General features: G+C 28.6%; 1 protein-coding gene across 1 annotated transcript in view; it reads right to left on the reverse strand.

Annotated features, from left to right (window-relative positions):
* The window catches only part of LOC148300860 (uncharacterized), a 36,566-nt gene extending 22,789 nt beyond the window's left edge, over positions 1–13,777 (reverse strand). The window contains exons 1-4 of the mRNA XM_088274196.1: positions 13,569–13,777; positions 3,096–3,392; positions 1,238–1,582; positions 503–597 (exon numbers count right to left, since the gene is read on the reverse strand). Of these exons, the coding sequence (XP_088130322.1) occupies positions 503–597; positions 1,238–1,582; positions 3,096–3,392; positions 13,569–13,626 (795 nt within the window). The 5' untranslated portion in view covers positions 13,627–13,777. The remainder of the gene's footprint in view (positions 1–502; positions 598–1,237; positions 1,583–3,095; positions 3,393–13,568) is intronic.
* Between the last annotated feature and the right edge of the window lie 12,338 nt (positions 13,778–26,115).

Below are 26,115 nucleotides of genomic sequence, written 5' to 3' on the forward strand. Positions count from 1 at the left end.
AATAATCTAATTAAAACGTTAATTAGTTTACAAAAATACCTAATCACATTTTTTCATCTAATAAATTAAACAACCTCTTGAAAAATACGGAAGATTCTGATTTATCATTAATTTACAGTACATATAACGATCAAAACATATTTTTCAAGCCTCAGCTTTTAGTGCATGTTGTTCAACAATTTTGGCCATTGGGTCGACCAAAAACACAAAATGTGATTAAAATTTTGTGTAGTTGTAAATATGACATATTGTAGTACTATAGTAGTGTAGTATTGTTTGCATATTGACGAAAAGATGGGTACGTCTCAAAACCGGTATATAAAAATGAGTGGTTATATACTAACGTAACTATTGTTATTTTAAAATAAAAATAATAAAAAAATTAAGCATAATTTGTAATAATGGTGTAAAATATTAAAAATACAGTTTTGTTTTCAATATTTTATATCAAAACAATGAACCATTATTAACTATGGAAAAATGTAATACAATTAATATTTACCTCTTGTGTGGATATTCCATGAATCATTACGTCATAGTGTTTGAGAGTCTGGTTGTAGAACTCTTCGTAAGAACATCTGTTAATGTATTTTGGAACTAAAACATAATATCCTATTGTTTTTATTTGTTGGTCGCTCTCACGCCATTATGGAAACATTATTAAGATAAAAAAATATATAAATGAAATATTTCAAATACGAATATTGTAATGAAAATATTAGGCAGATAATGAACGAAATATTTTTTTTTAATTTATGGCTATACAAAAATTAAAAAAACACTGCTTTGATGTAGTAGGGAGTTAATTTAAATGACCCTAAAAACGTTTGAATTTTTACCTGTTGATGAGAACATATGTATTTCTTGAAACTATTTATATGAATAAGCTCAAAAGTGGTATTCAAATTTAAGAGTTTAATTTTTTTTTATTTTAATCATTTAAGTATGCCCTGAAGTTAATGCAAATCAATAACTATCACTGGTTATAAATTTAATATCTAAGTTGTTTAACTTGGAAATTACTTAATTATCATATCATTTTTTGTTCTTTTGGAGTAATCGGTTGACAACTTAACACTGTATCCTGGATATATCATTATACATGAGTATTTATTTTTTATTGTACATGTACTGTACAGCATTTTGTATGACAAATCGAAAATAAAAGGGAAAGAAATATTGATACGCGATTTTTAAATGGAGTAATTTTTCTTAAAATTTTATATGCTTCACTTACGATCTTCAACACATTGGTTTTCCTTATACCATAAGTCTCCACTAGCTACTCTGAAGGATTCAGGCTCCGTGAATTTATTTTCAGCGTTCAGGATACACTTTCCCAGGACAGAGGGGATCCTGTGTGATATATATCCGTGGGGTCCAACGTCCGGAACATCGGGAGTGGCTTCAACTTGGAACTGCGCCGATCGTATGGTGCCGTTCTTTCCGAAACTCAGAAGTTGTTGCGAGCATTGCGCATCTGTCACGTTTAAAACAACGTTGAATGAGGACCCTTGACTGATAAGTTTGTATCCGTAAGAGCTTTCTGTAGACCAGAGCTTTGTTCGGCAGGATTCAGGAACTAAAAAAAACAACATAATTAAATTGTTTTTTGCTGACACGTTGGGGCAACTTTTGAGAATGAAGGAAGCATAAACTTATTTTTACAATATTGTCGTTAAAATAACTTTTTGTCTTTTTAGTTTCGATTAAACTATAAAGTTATGTGATATTTAATATAAAATAATAACGTTTTATAAATCTATTAGCATTTTAAGCTTCATTTAATTAAACTAACTTATATTTTTTTCTGTGAAAACTATTCTTTCGATTAGGAATGCCATCTGAAATCTATTTTTCTCTTTATTAATATTTATTTCGTAAAAATGCTCTCATGAGAATATTAATCATAAATAAAAATGAACTCAAATTTTCATATTAAAATATACGCATGCCTTAATTTATTATTTTTATTAAAAATACATTTATTCTATACTTTTCCGATTTAATAAAAAAAATAATGTTTCCCATATATATTTACATAATTTTACGAAGTTGAATTAAATTTCATGCCTAAAAATACTATTTTTAGACATGAAATTAAATTCATGTCTAAAAATAGCAAAAACCGAAAAATACTGTTTTTAATTATGTGACTGTATAATTTAAAAAGTTTTTATCTTGTTTAAAATTACTCTTTTTAAATGCAAAACACAAACGTTAAAAAATCAATGATAAAGACTGTCATGTCTATGTACCAGTTTATACTACAATAGTTTATTGCATAGATAAAAATATCGCAAACGATAAATTTTAAGCATTGCTTATATTAATGTCTGACTATCAAATGAATGTTTTTTTATGAAACTCCATAGAAATTAAAACATAAAATACTTGCACTTTATTCAATGAAATTCAATGAATTCAATGAAATTGTTTTGAAAATAGAAAAAAAAATATCCAGCCATAATATTATTGAGAATTACTGGAATTAAAAATGTGTGTAATGTAAGAAAATTTATAAAATGAGTGCGGATACGCAACATTGAGTGCCCTAGCCGTTTCTACAAATCCTCTTTTTTCTCTTCATGAACAATGGTTACATTTTTTTCCATACAATTTTTGTACCAAGTTTTGTTTCCGCTTTTTAAATATTATTAATATTTTTCTTTTTGACCTCCTTTTCTTACCTGGGTCATCTATTACTCATCAAATATATTCTATTAATCTCTCAAAACAGAAATACAGGACCTTCCAATCATGAAATAATCTTGTTGACACCTCATTGATCAGATATGGTATACCTGATCAATGAGGTGTCAACAAATAGTGTATGTACCCATACACTATTTCAGTGCAGGATATGTTAAGGTAGAAACAAAAGATGAGAAGGTTATCCTTATATATAATAAGGCGTAAATTAATATATGTGTATAAAAATACACTTTGAATGGTTACTACGACTAATATGGAAAGATAGATTTTCTTAAATATATATATTTTTCATCTTGGGTAATTTAAAAAGCCTACTTACATTAATAAACCATGAAAATGCGTAGGGGTTCATTTTTTTATTAAGAACGTTTTTGACTTACCGTCAAGACAAAGTTTGATAAAGTAGTTAGCGTCATTATCAATTAGAAGATCATCAGTGTTGGCAGCTGGCAGCCCGACGCATTCCATGTTGTGATGCAGAACGACGACACTGTAGCACTCCTTAACCAGCTGACACTTCATCAGACAGTCCAGAGAGCTCCACATCTGTCCAGACACGTCTCTGGCCCTTAATATGAACACTGTTTCTTTCAACGCATTTTCACTTCCCGGTCTTACTGCCAACTTCTTTTCGAAGGTTGTGGAAACACCAAAAGGGCATTGGAAGACGTTTGCACCTGAAAAATATCAGTTCATGTAAATAAGTAATCATATTTTCCCTTACGACCAATATCATCGTTTGCATTCAGATGTAAATGAAATTAGTATGGGAGTAATTAAAAATGTCACGTCTTTGAAAAATGTAAAAGCTAAATAAGCTTATTATTTAAAATATTCACGTAGAGAGTACGTAAAAGCTGTTAGAAAGAGTTCTCACATATTTTTTTTAGCCAACATCTGGAAGAAAATTATGAGTAGGACAGTTATTATTCCTGTGTATAAAATAAATGATTTTATCTTATAATTGAAATATAACTTTGTTTTAAAATCACTATAAATATTAAATTATAACTTAATTATAATATCTACCGGTTTGGAAGCTGACCGCTTCTTTATCAAGACTGATTAAAATGGCTTAATCAGTCTTGATAAAGAAGCGGTTAGCTTCGAAACCGGTAGACATTATAATTAAGTTATAATAAAATATTTTTAGTTTTTATTTAAAACAAAGTTACATTTTAATTATAAAATGGAAAATCACAAAGTTAGTGCTTCAAATATAAATTAGATTTTATCTTAGTATGTGAATGTTCATAAAATAAATAGAATCATACCAAGGATAATAATTTACTCTTTGTACTGATATTTCTCGGTAGAACTACAATTTATATAATAAAACAAGCATATTGTTGTTTTTTTTACTTTAATTTTATTTGACTAGTGATCGGTATCATCGTTACCGAAATTATGAGACTGGTGATGCCGGTAACGACGAAACCCGATTACTGCTCAAATAATATAAAAGTGGAAAAAACAGTATTGTGTATTTTTTTTTATCAAAATAAAGAGGAAAGTTGGGCTGATGACATTGTTTCCATCGCCGGTATTGAGTAGATCAAAAAAGCCAAAACGAGAGAGATCTGAAAAACAAAATTTAAGTGGCCTACATTCAGCAGTGGAGAGACGGCTGACAAAGAAGAAGAAGAAGGGTAGTTTAAAGATGATTTTTAGTGGCAATATGCTCCACCTATGGAGCGAACACGGATGAAAAAGAAGAAACACACGAAATATGCATATTTAAATTATGCTTATTGACTGTTTCCTACAGTACATATATTTGTAAACAAAGTAGGTACGTAAAAAGTAGAATACAAACTAAATAAATTTCACTTTCAAAGTGAGGTAGTGGCCCACATATTATGCAGCAGGTGATAAGTGTTATCTGTCTGGGTTTCGACACAGAAACACATTAACATCGCGTCAGTCTATTTTGCATAGAGCGGTAGTAATTGGTTCACTGCGTAATGCCTATTGTGCAACTGTCATTGAATAATAGATACTAAACCATTGTTTATGCGTTTTTTGTCTAAGATCGATTACACATTTATTGATGTTTGTGCCGCAACCTATCGACAACATCCGTTTTCAAGGATGGCACGCAATATAAGGAAAATGGATATAGTATCAATCGTCTTCGTCATGCAAAGATATTTTTTTCATCATACACATATTTACAATTTTATGTTCACAATACAGTAGTAATTCGATAATTCGTTACTTCATAAATCAGCATGTTCTGTGATTCATCCCTCACTCCAACAAAATAATGTGTGAATTCATATAAATTAGGCTAGTTGCTCGTCGTTTGCTGCCAAATAAGTGGGAGGTAAAATTAGTTAAAAATACGGTTACACATTTTTTAATAAGTTAATTAACTATATAATTGCAAGCAATATGGGCAACAATATAGCTGCAATTGTATGCATACCAGCAAAGCCTGGCAAAGGCATTCTAGATTTTTTTTCAGAAACCAGTCATTAACTCTAAAGCTACCTAGTAATACTTACTTAAATTAAACCAAAGTCAAAATTTTTACTTTCTAGTTATTACAGATCATTTTCTACCAGCATAGTTTATAATATTAATAAAGGCATGTATTTACAATGAATGGAGAAAAATGTATGTAAGGTGTTTTTTTTTCTGTTTTCGAGATCTTTTCCATAATTCGTCTTTTTCTATAATTCATCACGCCTCCTATACCGAGCATCACGAATTATTGAGTTTCCACTCTGATTTGTTCTCACTGGGTTTTCTCGTGCCGAGGGCATATTTATAATTTATTACTGACTTATGTTAAATAATGAATATATATATAAATAAATATATATATATATATATATATATATATATATATATATATATATATATATATATATATATATATATATATATATATATATATATATATATATATATATATATATATATATATAATATTATTTTTTGACATCTCATCAAAGATGAAGAAGAATATGGAAGTCTGGACATTTACGGGGCTTACGACCGTCATAGGCTGGTTTAAGTGATCACTTTACACACGTGTAACATTCACCAATTCTACCCACTATTGACAACCACACCACTCAAATTATTGGAAGTTCTATATATATTAACCAATTTAGAAACCTTGTTCATGAATCACTAGAACTTCACTAGAGACATCTATTGGTGAGATGTAAAGAAGCTTTTTATTAAGCAGAAACTCTTATATTAGTATATGAGATCCGAAATAATATGAAAATAACTCCTGTAATTGGAGATAATCCAGATTTTGTGAACAAGTATTTGGACACACTCAAAATGTTGTATATATATATATATATATATATATATATATATATATATATATATATATATATATATATATATATATATATATATATATATATATATATATATATATATACATGTACCTTTATATTTATCATATTCGATGGATACTGAAATATAAGATATCAACTAACAATTCTTTTGTTTGAATACTGATGTCACGCACATTGTTTTAAAATATCAGCTAGGCAACAAGAATCATAAAATTGTAAATCACAAACAGTAAATTGTAATCCATGATTTATGTAATATTGTACGTTATATCGATGTTTTAAGTTCGCTTTAAAAAAAATCCATTCATCAATATGTCGTTTTGAAAAAATTCCATTAAAAAAGCATTTATTTATTATTGGAAATGTGATAAAAGTAGTTTCAAGATGGATTGATTTAATTAGATTTTGTGGCAATGTGAAGTTGTTGTGAAACTATCACATTCTCAATTTATACAGACAACAAAACACGAATCAAATCGGAGTAAAATTTTGTATGTGCAAGAATGATTTATTTATGTACCTATATATATAAAATATTTGTATGTTATAAATTAAATGCTGCATTTATAGACAAAACTGCTAATGCAAACTACTCGATTATTTCGCTCTGTATAAGCTCAGATTATTGTATGAATACAGAATATGATGAATTCATACATACATACCTACATGGAGTATATTTCCTTCTATACATAATACTGATAAATGTTTTCTGATACGATTTATGCTTAAAGGGAGGTAAGCGAATTATTGAGGATATGAGACAAACGTTATGTAGTGCAATTAATTTATTTGAGTTATTCGAGATGAACGCCAACAAGGGCGGAAAACTTATTGTCAATCAATGTTTTAAATATTACATCCCTCCAGGGATGGGCAGAGAGGACGGAGCGCCATAGGGGTCTTTTCTGACTAATCTTTTTAAACATGTCCTGTGCTTGCGTAGATTTTCGACACGGCTGAATTTCGGATTCTGATTATTTTAATTGTACCAGGTGTATTTTTTTGAGCATCTTCACCTTTTTCTTCACACTCGGTTCACACATATCAAATATACTCTACTTATTCATTCTATCACTATCCATTTGCTCTACTTGCTCAAACAATATTTCAAAATCTTTTCAAAAGTTACAAGCCTTATATCCCATCGAAATTTTGCATTTTGTCTTACGTTATTGTTGTTTGTTAACATATAAATAAGCCTCAACAAAAATGTAGGAAAATATAGAAGTCTGGTTATTTATAGATCTAACGACCTTTCATAAACTGTTTGAGTGATCATTTTACATATGTGCAACATTTGGTCAAAAGCCCTCTAAATCTCCAGACTTCCATGTTCTTCTTGACATGTCAAAATGTAAATATAAGCGGAAAAAATCCAGATTTGTGAGCAAGTATTTGCACATACTCAAAATATTTATTTATTCATAGTTTCATTAAGTAAAAAAAATATAAGAAAATCAACTATTTTGATTTTATTTATTGGTAACGTTTGTCGCGATATGTCGAAATGTCTATCCGTTATTTAAAATCATGTCGGGATGACTCAAAAAGTCCTTGTAGATTCTGAAAATCTGAAAACAGAATCGTGAGTTTTTCCCCGTCTGAAATTCCTAAAAAAATAGAATATCGAATAAAATTCGAGCGAAAATACTTCACTACCCCTGCCTATCCATATGTCGTACGCCCAGACCATATTTCTTTCCCATAAAAACTTCTTCCTCTTTTACGAGATACCTATAAAAAATCTCGAAGTTGAATAATTTTCTCAAAAGAACGTTCGTCTATAGTCCGTTATGGTGCTATAGGTTGATAAATCAATGGACAAAGGGACCCGTATCCCTGCCCGCATTGAGAAAATCTTGAAAGTAAGTACTTAAGTAGATAAATTACGATTTACCCTATCTCTGCTTAAACGAAAAACTTGTGTTCACCTTTTGTAAAATTTTAATATCTCTTTCGCATTTTTCATAGGAAACAAAAGGAAATTCTAACCCGCATTCTTGAACAAGATAAACATGCATAACTTTTTTTTAAGTTTCTCGTCTGGAAAAAAAACCATTAGCATCATAATATGAGCCACTTTGAAATATGTTACAAGGTATGTTAAGAAATTCCTATTTCTGAATACCATTCCACGAGATTTTATTTGAAATTTTCTTTTATCACTCTTACGTCGACTTTCCACTTTTCACTTTTCGACAAATTTTCGAAGCTTTAATAATTCAAATATAATATTTGTAAGAAAAATATTTGAAGCTTGTTTTTAATCTACTTATATTGAAAATATTGATATGATTTTAAATTTAAATAAAATATTATTAACGTTTTTTTACTAGCTATAGCTGAAGCTACCGCGGTTCAGTTGTTGTTAAATGGAGAAAAAATAAAGTAGAAACCATACATTTATAATTTGTTCAATATCATAATGCCTTTGAAGCAATGAATAAATTAAAAAGTAGTGAAATAAAATTCAATAAAACAAAATGTAAATATTAAGAGATAGTAACTGCCAAGAAACATAGTATCCGCTATGAGCAATGTTTGATATTGCGCGTGCTTATGTTTCTTTTAACACACGGCGCTGCCATTGACTTATTACTATCACAGACTTTTTACTTGTTGCTAGTCAGAGGTATGCAAATGCAAAATAGTATGATAATTTCACAGCAAACAGTGTTTTACTATAAGAGATTTAAGATTTTTAACAAATTTATTTTACTTGATTTTCATTTTTATTTAAGTTTATGGAAGTAATAATTTACAATTTACGTTATTAAATAGTATTTATTTTGATTTGATAATATGATATATTGATTTATCAAAAACGTTACAATTCGTTTTTTTTCGTCAAAGTATGAAAATCAGTTTATTTTGAATAATAATAATAATAAAATATTTACAAACTATGTATCGAAAACGTAACAAGGATGTTTTAAAATAAAAACAAATAATAATAACGGGTTAAATAAAAAGAAAAAAATTTAAAAATTCCTTACAAAATAAATATTGTTTATAAACATTTTAAATGAAATGAAATCTTCACTAAAATACATATATTTAGGCATTTTAAATTATGCAGATCAACAACACATGGTAACTGCAAAACAATATATCTCTATACCACAATTTGACATACTTTACATCTTACTACTGGTTAGGAAGTAGGTAACCGAACCAAGTTTACATCTTAACAATGGTTTATAATTACACCACAATTTGGTAAAAACATTATATTTCACACATTTATTTAAGGTAGCATTTGAAGAAGTAAATAATTTTCCTTGTATAGCGTTCTCGCGTTATGAAGACGATTAGAACATTCTGGAACTAAATTTGACTTTTGTATCACAAAAAAGAACGAATAAAAATTATATTAAAACGGAATATATAACATGCAGACTTGACAATTTTTTTTACATAAATCGCAAGACATTTTCTAAAAACTAACTAACTAACTATCACGCCGCTTCTCCGCAGGGGTAAGCAGAGAGAATAGAGCGCCACACCACTCTGTCTTTGCAAACATTCTTCGCGTCTTCCACGTTCATGCATCTCCTCATACATACCCCCCGATTGTTTCGACTCCTGGCCACTTTCAATTATGTGGTAAACCTGATCGTGCCAAGTTTTTTTCGGTCTTCTTCTGCTCCTTTTTCCAATTACATTCGCCTCATATTTTTGTTTAACCATTCTTTCCTCACTCATTCGTTCTACACGTCCAAACTATCTCAACACACCTTTCTTAATTCTATTAATAATGCTTGTCTCAGCTTTGCGTTGCATTTTGCATTTTTTGTTTAAATAAATGAAAGTATTCAATTAATATTTTATTATTCTGACCATTTTTCACAGCCCATGGTATATTTGGCGCCTAATGGAGTCGATGCAGTGTTAATTTGATTTTTAATTATTTTTAATTTTTTTGTTGGTATCTCTACATTTAAGTATGAAGATGAATATCGAAGACAATATTTGACTGTGACTTGTCATTATCTGGTTTAATTAATTAAAATATTTACTTTTATATAAATTTCACCGACATAGTAACATAATACATAGTAGAAATTTTCAATCGAATCGAAAATATAATTTGAGTAGTATTTGTCAATAATGGAGAGTATGGTGAGTGTTGCATAGCGTATAGAGCGATTACTCAATCTAGAAAATGACAGGTCACTAGCCCTGTCAATGTCCAGACATCTTTATTCTTCTCAGTCTATGCTAGGTTATCAATAATATCAAAATATTTGCTAATCAAGAATTTGTGAACAGAAATTTGTGTAAAATTAATGAAAGAAATTTAGAGTAAGTATATTAATTATAATAAACTTTAAACATCTTGCATAAATATTACTAAAATATTTCGAGTGTGTTCAAATTTATGTTCACAAATTCTGGATTTGCAAGTATTTTATTATTATTATTGATAACTTAGCATAGACTGAGAAGAACAAAGACGTCTGGACATTGACAGGGCTGGTGACCTGTAATTTTCTAGATTGAGTGATCGCTCTATACGCTATGCAATGGATCGTTAAGTTCAGGTTAATAATAAAACAATATCATAATGTTAACATAAAATAAGAGTAAGTTAACGGCTTGCTTGCTAGCGAGGTTCTTTTTTGTGATATGTGAGAGTAATTTTTAAATTCACCTGTAAGGAATGTTTTAGAGTAAAGTTGTTATTTGACTATCATATGTTATAATTTGTTGGTCATTTTCTCTATTGAAGTGCGAATCGGAACTGCAAATATTTATTTAATTTTTGATTTTTGGACAGTAATAATAACACTCTACTTATCATTCATCGTTCACTTTATGTAATACCACTTTAAAAAATTACTACTTCTTGACCACTGGTTTTGGAATAATCATTCCATCATTACATCAAATTAGTAAAATGTAGACTTTACTACATAATACAATGTAGACTTAAGTAAATACCACAAAGTCAACAACGCTTTATATAAACAAAATAATTATATGTGTCGCCTACTTTCAAAATCCGCCAGATCCAATTAAATAAGATTTTTAAATAAATACTTTGTCGGAATACCAATTGTGGGTTTTATTGTTTAAAATAATTATGTACTTGAAAACTCTGCTAAAAAATACTGAAAAACAGCCTGAAAAACAGCGCTGTATTTCAAATTCCACTATATTCATAGAACTTACCTTCTGACCCATATCGGCAAATTAGAAAGCGGGGATAGGTCAAAATTTAAGATGACGTCAGTATCGGTTTGTGACTCGTGTTTTTTTTTAAATGGGTACTGAAAAAAAATCTTAAAAAATGGGAAAATTCTCAATTTCATAATATTTTATCTTAAGATAGACAAATCTTTGAAACATAAATGTTACCCGGAGAATTTTGTATTTTTTGTAAAATCAACTTACATGGATCTGGCGGATTTTGAAAGTAGGCGACACATATGTAATATTGCAAAACTCATATCGCCCAAACCAATAACCTCACACTTTAGAATATACTTATGTAAAATGTGTGTATTTTTTTTTGTATTAAGGATAATAATATGAAATAATCAGCATCTCATATTGCGAGTCAGCTATAGTTGAATATCAGATATGATGTAACCCGTGAAAAACTTACTTATAATACTATGTTTCACATAATATGTTTGTTACTTTTAATATTATGTTGCTCGCAGTTTGACCCATTGCGATGTTGGGTCGACCTTGCGGGGACTCGACCGTAACGATCGCATTTAGTTTACATCGTTAGCAATGAATACTTAAATATTAAAAAGGTACAAAAGCAGCTTATTTGGATACTTAACGTACATCAATGATTGAAAAAACATCAAAAAACGGTAATATTTTCATCCCTTATCTTACTTTTTCCATTTAACGAATTTCATCAAATATGAATAAATAAAAATAACGAATACGCTTAAAAAACTTGGGCACATATTCATTGATGTTACCTTTTAGATGAAAATACTAATATTTTAACTTATAAAATCATAATAATTATGTACATATACGGTAGAAAAACTTTATTACGAATTTCTAATAAATAGGGTAAGTACATATTATAAGGATTTTTTTTATTCACTACTTCAAATAGTATGGAAAGCAGTTTAATATTTGAAATGGTATTTACTTTCGTAAGTTAAAATTAAGATTACATTTTGTTTATTCTTTAAGAAGAGACTCATAAACATTACCTTATTTTTAACTTACAAAATCTAAGAAGTAAGAGTATTGAAGTAAGTATGAGTTTGCAATCTCGAGTGCTATAGCCATTGCTCCAATTCCCTTTTTCCTATTTTGTTTTAAACTTCATTTATTCCTTCTACGGAATACTTTACTAATAATATGATACTTAATCGCAACGAAGCGCCTTTGAGGCAGTGTTTCAAAAAATCATTATATAAATTGAACAAACTTTTTATTATAATTTCTCTGTTTTCTTTCACGTATATCAGTTATTTAATTATTGAGCTCCTTCATTGTGAGTAGATTAGTCAGATATTTAAAATGCAGCTTATTAGTAATATCAATATTAAATAAAAAATGAGCTGAAAATATTTGAAAATTAAATAACTTTATCAATCAGGATAGTAAAAACAACAAAAAAATGTTTCACTATTTGAAAAAATAATATTACAAAATATAGGCCAATTTACCAATATTTTATTTCTTTATTAAATATTTAAAACAAAAACATATTGTATTTATAATGCTTATATCAATACCATAAAAGACACAAGAATATATATAGATATATACATATATATATATATATATATATATATATATATATATATATATATATATATATATATATATATATATATATATATATATATATATATATATATATATATATATATATATATATATATATATATATATATATATATATATATATATATATATATATATATATATATATATATATATATATATATATATATATATAAATATATATATAAATATATATATATATATATATATATATATATATATATTTATATATATATATATATATATATATATATATATATATATATATATATATATATATATATATATATATATATATATATATATATATATATATATATATATATATATATATATATATATATATATATATATATATATATATATATATATATATATATATATATATATATATATATATATATATATATATATATATATGTGAGTAATGTTCTGAATCATGTTTAAAAAATGATAACTCAAAAAAATAAATAAAAAGATAACCATGAAAATAATTATTTGTTCGGTAAAAATTATATGACACAATAAACCTACATACATCCATAAAGATGAAGGTAAAAAAGCTAGCCGTCTTCTGTGTGCTATATATCATATATGTAATATATACAAGAAGTATTTATTTTGATTGTAGAGATGTCTGAAATTCGTTGTTGGAAGGTAATTATTGACGGCTTACCTGTTACCCAAGGTCACATTTTTTGTATTGCATACCTACATGACTAATAATTTCAATAAATATATATGTCGGTAACATACCTGATAAAGAGTGTAATAAATCCAACAGGAACAAAACGAAGTAAGCCCTTTTTGACATCTCCAAACGATGGGTCACATGTGTTCAGATGAATTACTTCAAAACGGAATCACTGTACACACAAAAAACATGATTTGCGAAGAATAACGAAAGCAGGCATAAATGTGCCAAAAATATATTTATATCAAATTTGTAATAAAATAGTAATCGGTTTTTCTTGTTTATTTCCTCTGGTGTTGTTACAATATTTTTTGACCAATAAAAGTTATTTGATAAAAGTTGATATTAATTTTTCCGAATATGGCCGCTGGAAAATGTTTATATGAACAAACTGTCAAGAAAATTTCATATAAAGTTTCGCAACAGGTCTATAATAACCCGTGTTTCAGCGGCAACTTTGAAACAAATTCATTATAATGCCGCTGAAATACAACATTTTTTGCTTTCCGTAGTATTTATATGGCTAGCGTTGTGAGAATAAAGCTATTAAAATATTTTCCAAACAAATTATGTGGAAAATAATAAATATGGACGGAGTAATATTTTTTTAAAATGTATATTTAATATTTTAACCAACATTTTTTGCATCGCGTTGATTAGTTAAGTTATAAATAAATCGAAAAGAAACATTAAAAGATAATTGTTTATTATACCAAAAACTGCCACTTAATTTAATTTTCATAAAATATGTTTGTAATGTTTATTTATAAAAAAAACATTAATTTGAAATAAAAAAAAAACACATTAATTGATTTGGCAGTCACTTTGCGGATATATCTATTAAGTTTTAATTCAAGTTTTACTTGGTTAATACCACTATTACTTTATTATTATTTTTAAAAGTGTTGTATTCCAAGTTTTTTAACTTAAATTAGTATTGTGATAAATCGAAAAATGTGTTATTATTATCAGCATTATCATATTGATAATAGTAAGTCTTATTACAAATTTGAAACTTTAATAATTTATATATATATATATATATATATATATATATATATATATATATATATATATATATATATATATATATATATATATATATATATATATATATATATATATATATATATATATATATATATATATATATATATATATATATATATATATATATATATATATATATATATATATATATATATATATATATATATATATATATATATATATATTTATATATATATATATATATATATATATATATATATATATATATATATATATATATATATATATATATATATATATATATATATATATATATATATATATATATATATATATATATATATACATATATATATTCATATATATATATAAAAATATATATATATATATATATATATATATATATATAAATGAGATAAATATTTAACGTTCTGTTTTGAAATTACTTCACTATTGTCACATATCAATATAGATTTCTAGGTAATTATGACAAGTCAATTATGACATTGTTTGACGGGTAATCGAACGGCAGATCAGATGGACGTACGCACTGAATCAATCACGCAAATCAATGGAGATTACACTCGTATAATATGCCCGATTCGATTTCAATTCTGCACGTGAACAGCGCGCCCTACAGCACAATCCATTGTCAGAGCCCTATTCTTCGTAGATTAACCGACGAAAATTTTATACGGTATCCGCCTCGCGTTTTCCCGCGGTCTATGAAAACGTCCGCTGGCGCCTAATACATGATCACCTACTACCGATATCGCTGCTTTGAATGAAACAAGAACTAACTTCGACACTGGTGCATCGGTATTACTTTGCTAAGTGCGGGCGACAAATGCAACAATAGCTATGACGCTACATACTTCGAAGTACCTTAGGACTAAACAGGTACACCTAGGTGTTAATATACATGTAAATGGATATAAATATGATTGCGGTAGGTAACTACAGAAAATATATGATCATGTACATGCAAATAAATTTACTTTCATGCGAAATGAGGTAAAGTTAGTATAAGTCGAAAAACCTCGTCAATAATTTATTCATTTATATTAAATCATAAATTTAAAGATTAAGTCATGTTCTCCGTATCTAAGGTCCAGGATTCGAATCCTTCCCCTGCCACAAATTATTTTTTCCTTTGATTTTTAAGGAATAACTCGCAAAGCCTCAACTTTAAGAAGATATGTCTGCAGGTAGGATAGTAAGGATGAGGAAGGAAAATTTGAAGAAAAATTAAATATTTCAGGAATTTTTTCTGCTATTGGCGGGAATATAACCCACGACGCCAGTTTCGCAAACGAGTGTCTAATCAACTACCTCACGATGCTTGTCTAATAATTAATGTTTATTTAGAAGGAATCAGGAAAACCGCAGGGGTAGACAGGGAGGATACAACGCCACACCGCTCTGTTTTGCAAACACTTTTCACCTTTTTCACATTCATGCATTTCCTGATACGTACCCGCTGATAATTTCGACTCCTAACCTGTCAAATATTTCTGAAATTTTTGATGATTATAATTTTTTCTCGGTGTTCATCTGCTTATATTTTCTTCACTCATGCGTCTCACGTGATCAAATATCTGAAAACACTTTAATTTCTTATTTTATCCATACTGCTTAAGTATTCCTATAGATATTTATGTTTATTATTATCTAATTTTTTTTCGAACGATGTAATCAAGTCAACAATTTCGTATCACTGGCGTGTACGAGTACTTAAATATTTATTTTATTATTGTTTGTTTATCACCTTCGCACAACGATAAAAGTGTTTCGCTGTTTCACATTTAAAGGACATGAATATAATCATATTTCGCAACATAATCGTAAACAATCAAAGACGATCCTTTGAATACAAAACAATGGTTGAAAAGCCCTCAATTTAATAATCGCAAATCATATTAATATATGCATAAATATTCGTCCTCGTGTTTAATGTAGTGGTAAGCGTAATAACTGACGTGGACAAAAATGACTTTGCTCATTTTTTATTCCATGTCCGTTTCAACACATTTGAGATATGCTTTTTGGCCCTGATTTTTCCATTTCTGACTACATTTGTGACTTAAATAAAAAAGTATCATCATTTTTAATAAAATAAATGAAGATATTATTGATACTGCAGGGTTATACATCTTCTTCTTCTATTATGTTCAATTCAGTTCAATTTATTTATTTTCAATTAACATATACATTACAAACTAAAAAAATAAAGCGTATACATGAAATACATACAAAAATCTAAAATATGCAAGAACTATTGATAAAGGTGTTGAATAATCCCGCTTCGGAAAACTCCTTCAGTCACATGGAACTGATCAATATCCAATGAGGTTCAACATAGCGGTAGCTCTTCCTACAGGCATAACCACGGCAGGTTGGTCCTGTGTATAGGAATGTGAAACAATCTATGTTGACGCTGTCTTAGGTAACTATCGGCAACATACAGACCAATGTTCCAGATAATTTCAGGATTATCGATCATACCGCGCAACAATCGATAAAAATGCATAATCAAATACACATTCTTTCTAGTCTGTAAACTATTATAGCCAAGCATACCCTGGAGAAATTCGGTCGGGTAGAGCCAAGGAGAATATCTGTATTCTCTCATGTAGAGATACCTCAGAAACTTCTTTTGAACTTTCTCTACCATAAGAGAGTTCTTAAGCTCGTGTGGCCCCCAAATCATCGAGCCACTCTCGAGTCTACTTCGCACCAAGGAGTTATTAAGAGTTCTCAGCACGCGGGTATTTTCGAAAACCCTGGCAGTACGCAGAAAAAATCCTAGCATTTTCAATGCATTACCACTGACCGCCTCTATGTGATCGTGAAATGTCAGGGTGCTCACAAACCTAACGCCCAGATCCCTAGCATTCGACGCTCTCATCAGATTTTGGTCGTTCATTTTGTAGCGATAAAAAAGAGTTTTTTGGGCCCTAGTGAAAGAGCTGACCGAATACTTAGAAACATTAAACATTAGTTTGTTTCGTCTTCCCCATTCACATATATTTAATATATCTGCTTGGAGAAGATGAAAATCGTAAAATCGTTAGTGTCTTTTCAGGTCACAGTGCCTTGACGGTCCTGACCTAATTAACAACTTTTTTTCAATATCTATGAAATGTCTTTACTATTTTCAAAAATAAGTTTTTGGTATTCTAACAACCACTACTTCTTAATTTTTATTGTGACACGTGTTTCGATGCATTCCACGTCATTATCCCATTCAGTACCATACACCGTGTTTATAAAACCCATACAGTATTTGATAATGCTACGGAATGCATCGAAACACGAGTTATATAGATTATAGTGGTATTTTCTGTGTAAAGCTTATAAGTATTAAAAATAAATGTTTGTATTAATATCTCAGCATAGATGAATAAGAATATGAAAGTCACAGCATTAACAGAGATATTAACAGAGATAGCTATCTGTTATTTGCTGGTTTAGGGGGAAAATTAAAAATGTATGAATGTTACCATAAAGTTAAAAGCAAATCAATTATTGAAATTGAAAATAGGGTATACTCTCAGTCTTAAATAAAATTGGCCGCATTATACGAAATTAATGATAAAATGTTTTAAACGTTACGATTGACCAAATATCATAATCATAGCTATTTATTACTTTTTATTGCCGTAAAATGGTACTGAAACCATTTTACATCGAATTGTTTTCATGAAAACTAGCAATTGTGCTGATACAAAATTATTCAATGATACGTTGAAAGATATTAAGTATGCATCAATTCAAAATAGTTCCCTATGTGGCATTGATAACAGAAAATTTATTAAAAAAACAAAGAAATTACAGAGCCAAGTGCATTATATGAGCGTATATAAAATAATATCAATATTTTAAGACATTATCCAAAGAAACACCATTATTAATTATGTAGATTGTATATTTCTAAATTACCATTATTATAATTATATGTAAGGCTTCGCGGGTTCGATTCACGCCAATTCCAAAATAAATTGAAAAAAGATGTATATTCGATTGGTCTGTATGTTAGTGAAGTATTTTTGAACTTGAGGATAAGTCTCTTAAAGTAGAAGCTTTGTGGGTTATTAATTTTTTTTAAAGGTTATACATATTAATATCGTGATAGTTTTTCTACATTCATTTTTGTATTAAAAAACATTACCTTAAAAATATTGATCCGCTTTCTGCTTGCTGTACTGTCTGAACCAGGAATGTTAAAGGGTATAAATATTTGTTTCCAAACACAATTTTTTTTATTTTACTATTTTTATTACATTAATAGTATTCATTTAAATCACAATTTTAAACAATTTTTTTAATGCAGAGACCCATCAAGCGCCCTTGCGTGTCTTGTCGGTGGAATTCTTTTTGAATGCATATTTTATTGTTTTTAACCATTTTAACCCATAAAAAATAGATAAAATTTAGAATATAAACATTTTGCAATTTTCAAAAAATTAACTCTTGATCCCAATCTTTTATTTGCCTTTGTTCCATATTTTATTTTGACCTCTAACATCTATCGGCACCAACGAAAAATATTCGGAACGATATATTGCAGTGTTCGGCTCCCATATTTATTGTTAATTCTTGGGACTATCAAACCTTCGTTGTGTGTAAATCGTGACAATTATGACGTGTAAATTATGACAAAGTTTGATTTTTTGTTTATTTAAGTAGATGAATTGTGAATGTGTACAGAGGATATTTGAAACACTCGTTCAAATAATTTTATTCCATTTTATAATTTATATCTTAGATATTTTGTACCCTACCTCTTAATAAAATCGTATTATTATTATTGGTATTGACGTTATTCCTTATGTAAATTGCAGTGCAGAAAATTGTACGATGAGCAAATGATTTATTTTACATATTAAACTGCATTATGAATAATTATGCAGTTCACACTAATAGATTACGTGGAAGGCAAATAATCACCACACCTCATTACGTACATGTAAAATAATAATTAATTCATGACAAATCATTCAGAAACTCTTCTTCTCTTTCCTTTACAAGTGTCTTATCTAGTTTGTCGGACGTTGGCGATCACCAAAACGAAGGACTTTCTATCCTGAATCATCCTGAACACGTCATCTTTGGTGGTGGTATTACAATAAAAAGATAACGCTTTAACTATACAGTGTAGATAACTTTAAGTTTGCTTATATTCGAAAATAAATTTATAAACATACTACCTGACGACGGAATCAAATATAGATTCAAATTATGAAAGTCGTTGTAAATAAGAAATAAATTACAGAATTACAGATATAGAAATTTAAAATTCGTTACATTTTATTAGAATACAAGAGAGGCCAAATCTAACGTTGTAATACTTTTTTTTACATTTACTTCTTGCCCATCTTTTAAATCTTATTATTAAATTGTAAAATAAGAAATATTCTTTAATATTGGACCCTGGACTGGTACCTGAAGCGCAGGAGTGATCACCTTGCCTTCATGTAAGTAACGATCAAGATACCACTGCGTCGATGCGATGCAGTGCCCTATGCACCATTGGGTGCGGATAAGGGATAGAAAAAGAAGAAAATGAGAAATGAGCCAGTTCTGAATTTTACCCAAAAAACAATGGAAAATATTTAACGAATGATGAATCCTCATTTAAATTTAAATTTATCCACATCAATTGTGCATAGGGCACTGCATCGTTTTGACGCATCTTGATCCTTAATTTCATGAAAGTAATATGATTGTCCCGTACTTCAGATAAATATAAAATAAATGTTTGTATGAATAATCAAATATGTTTATAAAGAGTCCTAGACATTGAGCCCTGAATACCCAAACGCACTTACCACGACGCTCCATAGGCGGACACGATGAAAATAAGAAAACATATATTTCACTCATACATTTTGAGTGTGTCCAAATACTGGTTCACAAATCTTTGAAATCTTTGAAAATTTGAGTAGTGTGGTTGTCAATCATAGGTAGAATGTTGAATAGGTCATTAGCTCTGTAAATACCTAAACTTTAATATTATTCTTCTTCTATGTTGAGATGTCTAAATGTAATACATAAATTTATTTTTAGAATTTCAAAGCATCTAATTTGGTTTAAACTGTTTTTTTATTTGGGTTAACAGCAGCAACACATGCAAAACAAAACAATTATAAGATGTACATTAAACCAGCCAATTATAGTTAACCACAGAAACATAAAGATTAGTACAAAATATTTAGTGTAGATCTAGCAAATGAATGAATGTGTGTGTGTGTGTGTGTGTGTGATGTTGATTCTAGTAGGAACATACATACAATGCTGAGAAGTATAGTTTTTAAAGATCCTGAGAGGACAATATGCTCACCATTCGACTTTTCAACACAGATTTTCCGCAATTGAAAATGTCAACTTAGCTAAAACATGAGTTGTACTCACTAGCCATTGGAAACATAGGTGAACTCTGCGCATAATTAACTCAAAGGACAGGTACTCTGAATAAAGATTGTGACGTGTGACGGGTATGGTAGCCGGGTACATTATACGTTATTTCGGAAGTCAAAACCGGACATTCGATACGTCCACTTATTATATCCTGGAGGGTTTCCATATCCATTAACAAACGACGATTTTCAAGACTGAGTAATTGGTATTTTTTACATGAAGATAAAGTCTTAGTCTGCCATCCTGCTTCTTCGTTTGTTATTTGTTGGGCTAATAAAATGCTTCATTAAATTTTGTAATTAAATTCACGAATCAGAATTTATTATAAATCACTCGAATATGACGGTTTGTTATTCAAATTTGTATAGCAACGATTCAATTAAAATGTTTCAAAACGTTTCTTGGGCTGAGAAGACACTCAAGTTAGCATTGAGATAATTTTCTACAATTCAAAACTGCTATCAAATTACAAAATTAATTTAGCTTGTCGTATTCTTGGTTTATTTTATTATTGAATAGTATCTAGCAGCGAATGTTTTTTATTGTTAAGCAAAATAAAATAATAAACAATGTTATGAATTTTGTACTTTAGGTCTTTAAAGTGTTTTATTCATTAATTCAGTGTTTTATAATCATTTGAAGACCTCGAAAAATTTAATTTAGAAAATTATTTTCATATTACAAATGGTTATAGTTGCTAAAACTTATTTATTAATATAACTTAATTATTTAAATATATCGGGTTGTGGTCCTTGGTTAGTGTCGCGGACTATTAAGTCAGATATTCTCAGTTCGAATCCACTCTACCACAACTTGATACCTATTTCTAATAATGAGACGCTTAGGCTCACAGAAATAGTATTAAATTGAAATATTTATGTAAATAATAAAAACACAAATACTTATTTCTCTTTTTTTAAAAAAACTTATAATCTATATTCACTAACTTTGTGATTTTCCATTTTATTATTAAAATGTTACTTTGTTTTAAAATCACTATAAATATTTTATTATAACTTAATTAAAATGTCTACCGGTTTCAAAGCTAAACGTAAGCTTCGAAACCGGTAGACATTATAATTAAGTTATAAAAAATATTTAATGTGATTTTAAAACAAAGTTACATTTTGATTGTAATATAACTTATACTTGCTTTTCCTTTCCGAGAAAAATGTTTTTTTTTCATGTCGTGTTAAACTTAAGTTGTATCAGTAAATTTCGGAGAACCACTCATTGATTTTTTTTTCATATTATTAAAAGGAAACGTGTATTCCAAGTAATGAGAATTTTTATTTTCATTGAGCTGGCCCCAGTGGCAGATCTGGGTTTTTAAAGGCTGTAAATACCATTTTTTTGCAATCACATCGTATAAAAATAAAATAAGTGATACATACTAACTAACTATGACGCCGCTTCCCCACAGGGGTAGGCAGATAGAATATAACGCCACAGCTACATGTATTTACAAACAAACTTCACCTCTTCCACACTTATGCATCTCCTCATACATACCCGCCTATTATTCCGACTCCCGACTAAACGACTTTCAAGTATTTGAAATACTTGATCATGCCAAGTTTCCCTCTATCTTTCTCTGCTTCTATTACTTATCACATTCACCTCACAAATGATATAATATTAATAATCTTATGAGTGCAGGCAATTAAAACTGGTATTGGCATAAATAATAAATATTTTTCTTCTTCTCCAAACCCTTATCCGCAACCAACGGTGCATAGGGCACTGAATCATATAAACGAAGTATTATCTCGATCGTTCACACATGAAGGAAAGGTGATCAGCCCTTCGCTTCAGGCACCAGCCAAGGGTTATATTGAATAAATATTAGAGTGAAAAAATCACTTATATTTATTTAACTCCCCACCGGGAATCGAACCCGGAACCTCCAGAACGGTAGCCGTGAAATATTGGATGCGTCAAAATTTTATATAAATCCGGCACTGGATCCCTTAAAGAGCAATACTTAGATTCCTCAAAGCATGCGTGAGTAAGTGGTTTTGCATCATACTATAGGTATATTACACACTTTACATAACAATAATTTCGTACATACTTTTCCATAATGCCATGTGACATATCATCCGTTTCCGATTAGTACAACAGTCAGTCAGCCGTTACGCATTCAAATAATGTTGTCTCCGAATCCAGGGTGACTAAATTTAGGACCACTTGGATAAATAATGCGTGCTCGTCCGCCAGAAAGTCGCGTAATGAAATTACAAAAATAAACAATTTACTTGTGAGCATTAAAGTGGTTTCTAATTAATAATTTGACAAATAAAAGTTCTTCTTACCCTTATCCCCACCAAATGGTATATTTCCCACGTTATTCTTACATTTTCAATTAATTAATTTATATTGTTTATTTTTTTTAAATGTATTTTAAATCTAACACAGATTTTTTGAGTCTAATAAGTTTAATTTACTCTCAAGTTACGATAAAATTACGTTTGTTTCATAAATAATATAAAAATAATTAGTATGGTTTCATAAATGCTTTGAAAATATTAATATCGAGTCATAACTACCATTATTTTAGTATTTTTAACCCAAGAGTAAAATTTATTATCCTTGAACAAACAAAATATTTTAAAAATTTTTATGTTAATTTTTTTATTAAACTTCTCGAGCATAATATGTGAAGGAACATCAGCAGACTTATTGCTATGAAGCAATATCTTCCAACCAACTTACATATTTTTAGTCATTCTTAAATCGATCATTTTAATAACAACAACAGTTTTAATGTATATTTGAAGAACTAACTTTGAGATTTTCCAATTTATAATTAAAATGTAACTTTGTTTAAAAATCTGTATAAATATTTTATTATAACTTAATTATAATGTCTAAAGGTTTCGAAGCTAACCGCGGTTAGCTTCGAAACCGGTAGACATTATAATTAAGTTATAATAAAATATTTATAGTGATTTTCAAACAAAGTTGCATTTTAATTATACAATAACGGTTGTTTATAATATACCTTGGTACGTTTTTTTTCAATACTAACTTCAAATGTTTGATCATATGCCGCCTGATTTAGTGTTGCTCCCTCCGCTAAGTCAAGCCGGAATAAAATATTTTTTAATTAATTTATATTATTAAAGGAATGAAAGAATAAGTAATAAAGACTTCTTAAAAAAATGGTATGTTAAATTGCATTATACGGGCTTTTTTAAATTTTAATAAAAAAAGTATTTTTTCTCGTGAACGTTCACAAATTATTTTACATTTACGTTGTATCTACGCACACCTTACATCGTGCATTATCATCGATGTTAATAGGAAAATCTACTCTTAAAAGTAGGTAAGATAATGAATTAGGTAATCAGTGAAATTTGGGAGCATGATGGACTAAGTATACCCTGGTGACCTCATTTCTTGTATTAACACAGCTTTTTCTCTTTTGCGAGGAACACTTGCCGGGTCGTAGCGATGCATTGTCAGGAAAATAAACTAGTTCTGTCTCGTTCAATCTAATAACAGAATTCATAGGTGTGAGTGAAATATGCATATGATTTTTAATCGGTTTGGGTTTGTGTATGATTTTCTTTGAACATTGTATACTATAGAAGTTCAGTGCACTTTAATGTTAATATTTACGCACCAGCTATAGTATTGCCAGTGACAAGTTTAATATGACATTTTTTTTTTTTAAACTTTTATCATCAAGTCGAAAATCTGCATAAAATTATTTTTTTATTCTTAATAATGGAAAAAATATAATAATACATTTTATAGTTTATAAGGTTTTGATATGTAGATAATGAATTATTTCAAAACTCATATAAAGAAAATTGTGAAAATGAGTGGCGTTATGCGGAAAGGGACCAGTACACGCGTTTGTGAAATAAAAATAAAGAATGATAGGTCTTTTTTTTCTTCCTTTTCATACTAGAAACAGGTGATTTTTAATCCTGCTAAAATTTTATGAAAAAACAGAAACACATTGAATTTTCTTAGTTTTGTTGAATGTGGACGAATTCCTATTTGCACAGAACAAACTAAATCATATAAGTAGTTGAGGGGAAAGGATATAAAAAAACGAGTACTTTTTTTTACTGTGATTTATTATAGTGGGTAAGCGACATACGTGAAAATTGTGAACAATAAAAGGCAAAGTTTTTTTTTAATTGTAGGCACATCGAAATTTTTCTTCAATATAAATTGACGATAAAATAAATTAAAAAGCAAAAATGAGTTTAAAAATACAATATAAAAATTTTAATAAAATTTTCGAAAATATAAGCATGTACTTTCTTTTTAATAGAAGCATAATTAATTACTCGTACCCACTTGTCAATAAAATAAAATAAATATGAATGAATCCTCCCAAAAATTATAGACTTAAAAATAATGTTTAATATAATGTTAAGGGCCTTAAATCTATAAAACTCAACAAATTACAGGCACACTCGCAGATTCACAACACAAGGAGACATAAATATTCTGAAAGCTTTAATATCTTGAACACACGTGTAGACAAACTTTTATAAGCATAGATCAATCTTCAGCCAAAATTCACACAAGATACCAGCAAATAACAGTTATCTAACTCTAGATCAGTGATTCCCAAAGTGGTCTATATCGACCCACAGGGGTCTATAACAACTTGCAAGGGGTCTATGTTTTAATTTGAATTTAAAATATAAATGTATAAAACCTAACATGTGTGGTTCAAACTGAGTAACACTACATATACCGGCTGTCAAAAATACATTTGAAGTTAATGAATTTGATAAAAATTAATATCAGGTAAGGCAAGGGGTCTACGAGATAAAAGAGTTTGGGAACCTCTGCTCTAGATTAAAATTCAAGGTTGGACCAGGGATGTATTTTTTTCCAAGAAACGAATTATATTTCATAAAAGTAATAACATAAATTATCAAAGTATAAAGATACATGAAGTAACAAAAATAGTGCGTGAACTTAATTGGGTAGTAAATTCATATACATATCGCTCACTCCTTTCAACAACGTCATATTCAAAAAACTTGATTTTTCAGGAGATTGTTTTTAAAGTTTAAAAATATAATAAAATGTATTCAAAATTAATATCAAGCCACTTATTGAACTTTTTACTGTGCAATAGATCATTCTAGGTTAAACCTGAATTTTTTTCTCCATTTGAAAAATATTTAGTATATTAAAAAAAAA

The sequence above is a fragment of the Brachycentrus maculatus genome, unplaced genomic scaffold (genome assembly GCF_059751285.1).
Source record: "Brachycentrus maculatus isolate JH-2025_06_01 unplaced genomic scaffold, ASM5975128v1 h1tg000645l, whole genome shotgun sequence".
Taxonomy (NCBI): Eukaryota; Metazoa; Arthropoda; class Insecta; order Trichoptera; family Brachycentridae; genus Brachycentrus; species Brachycentrus maculatus.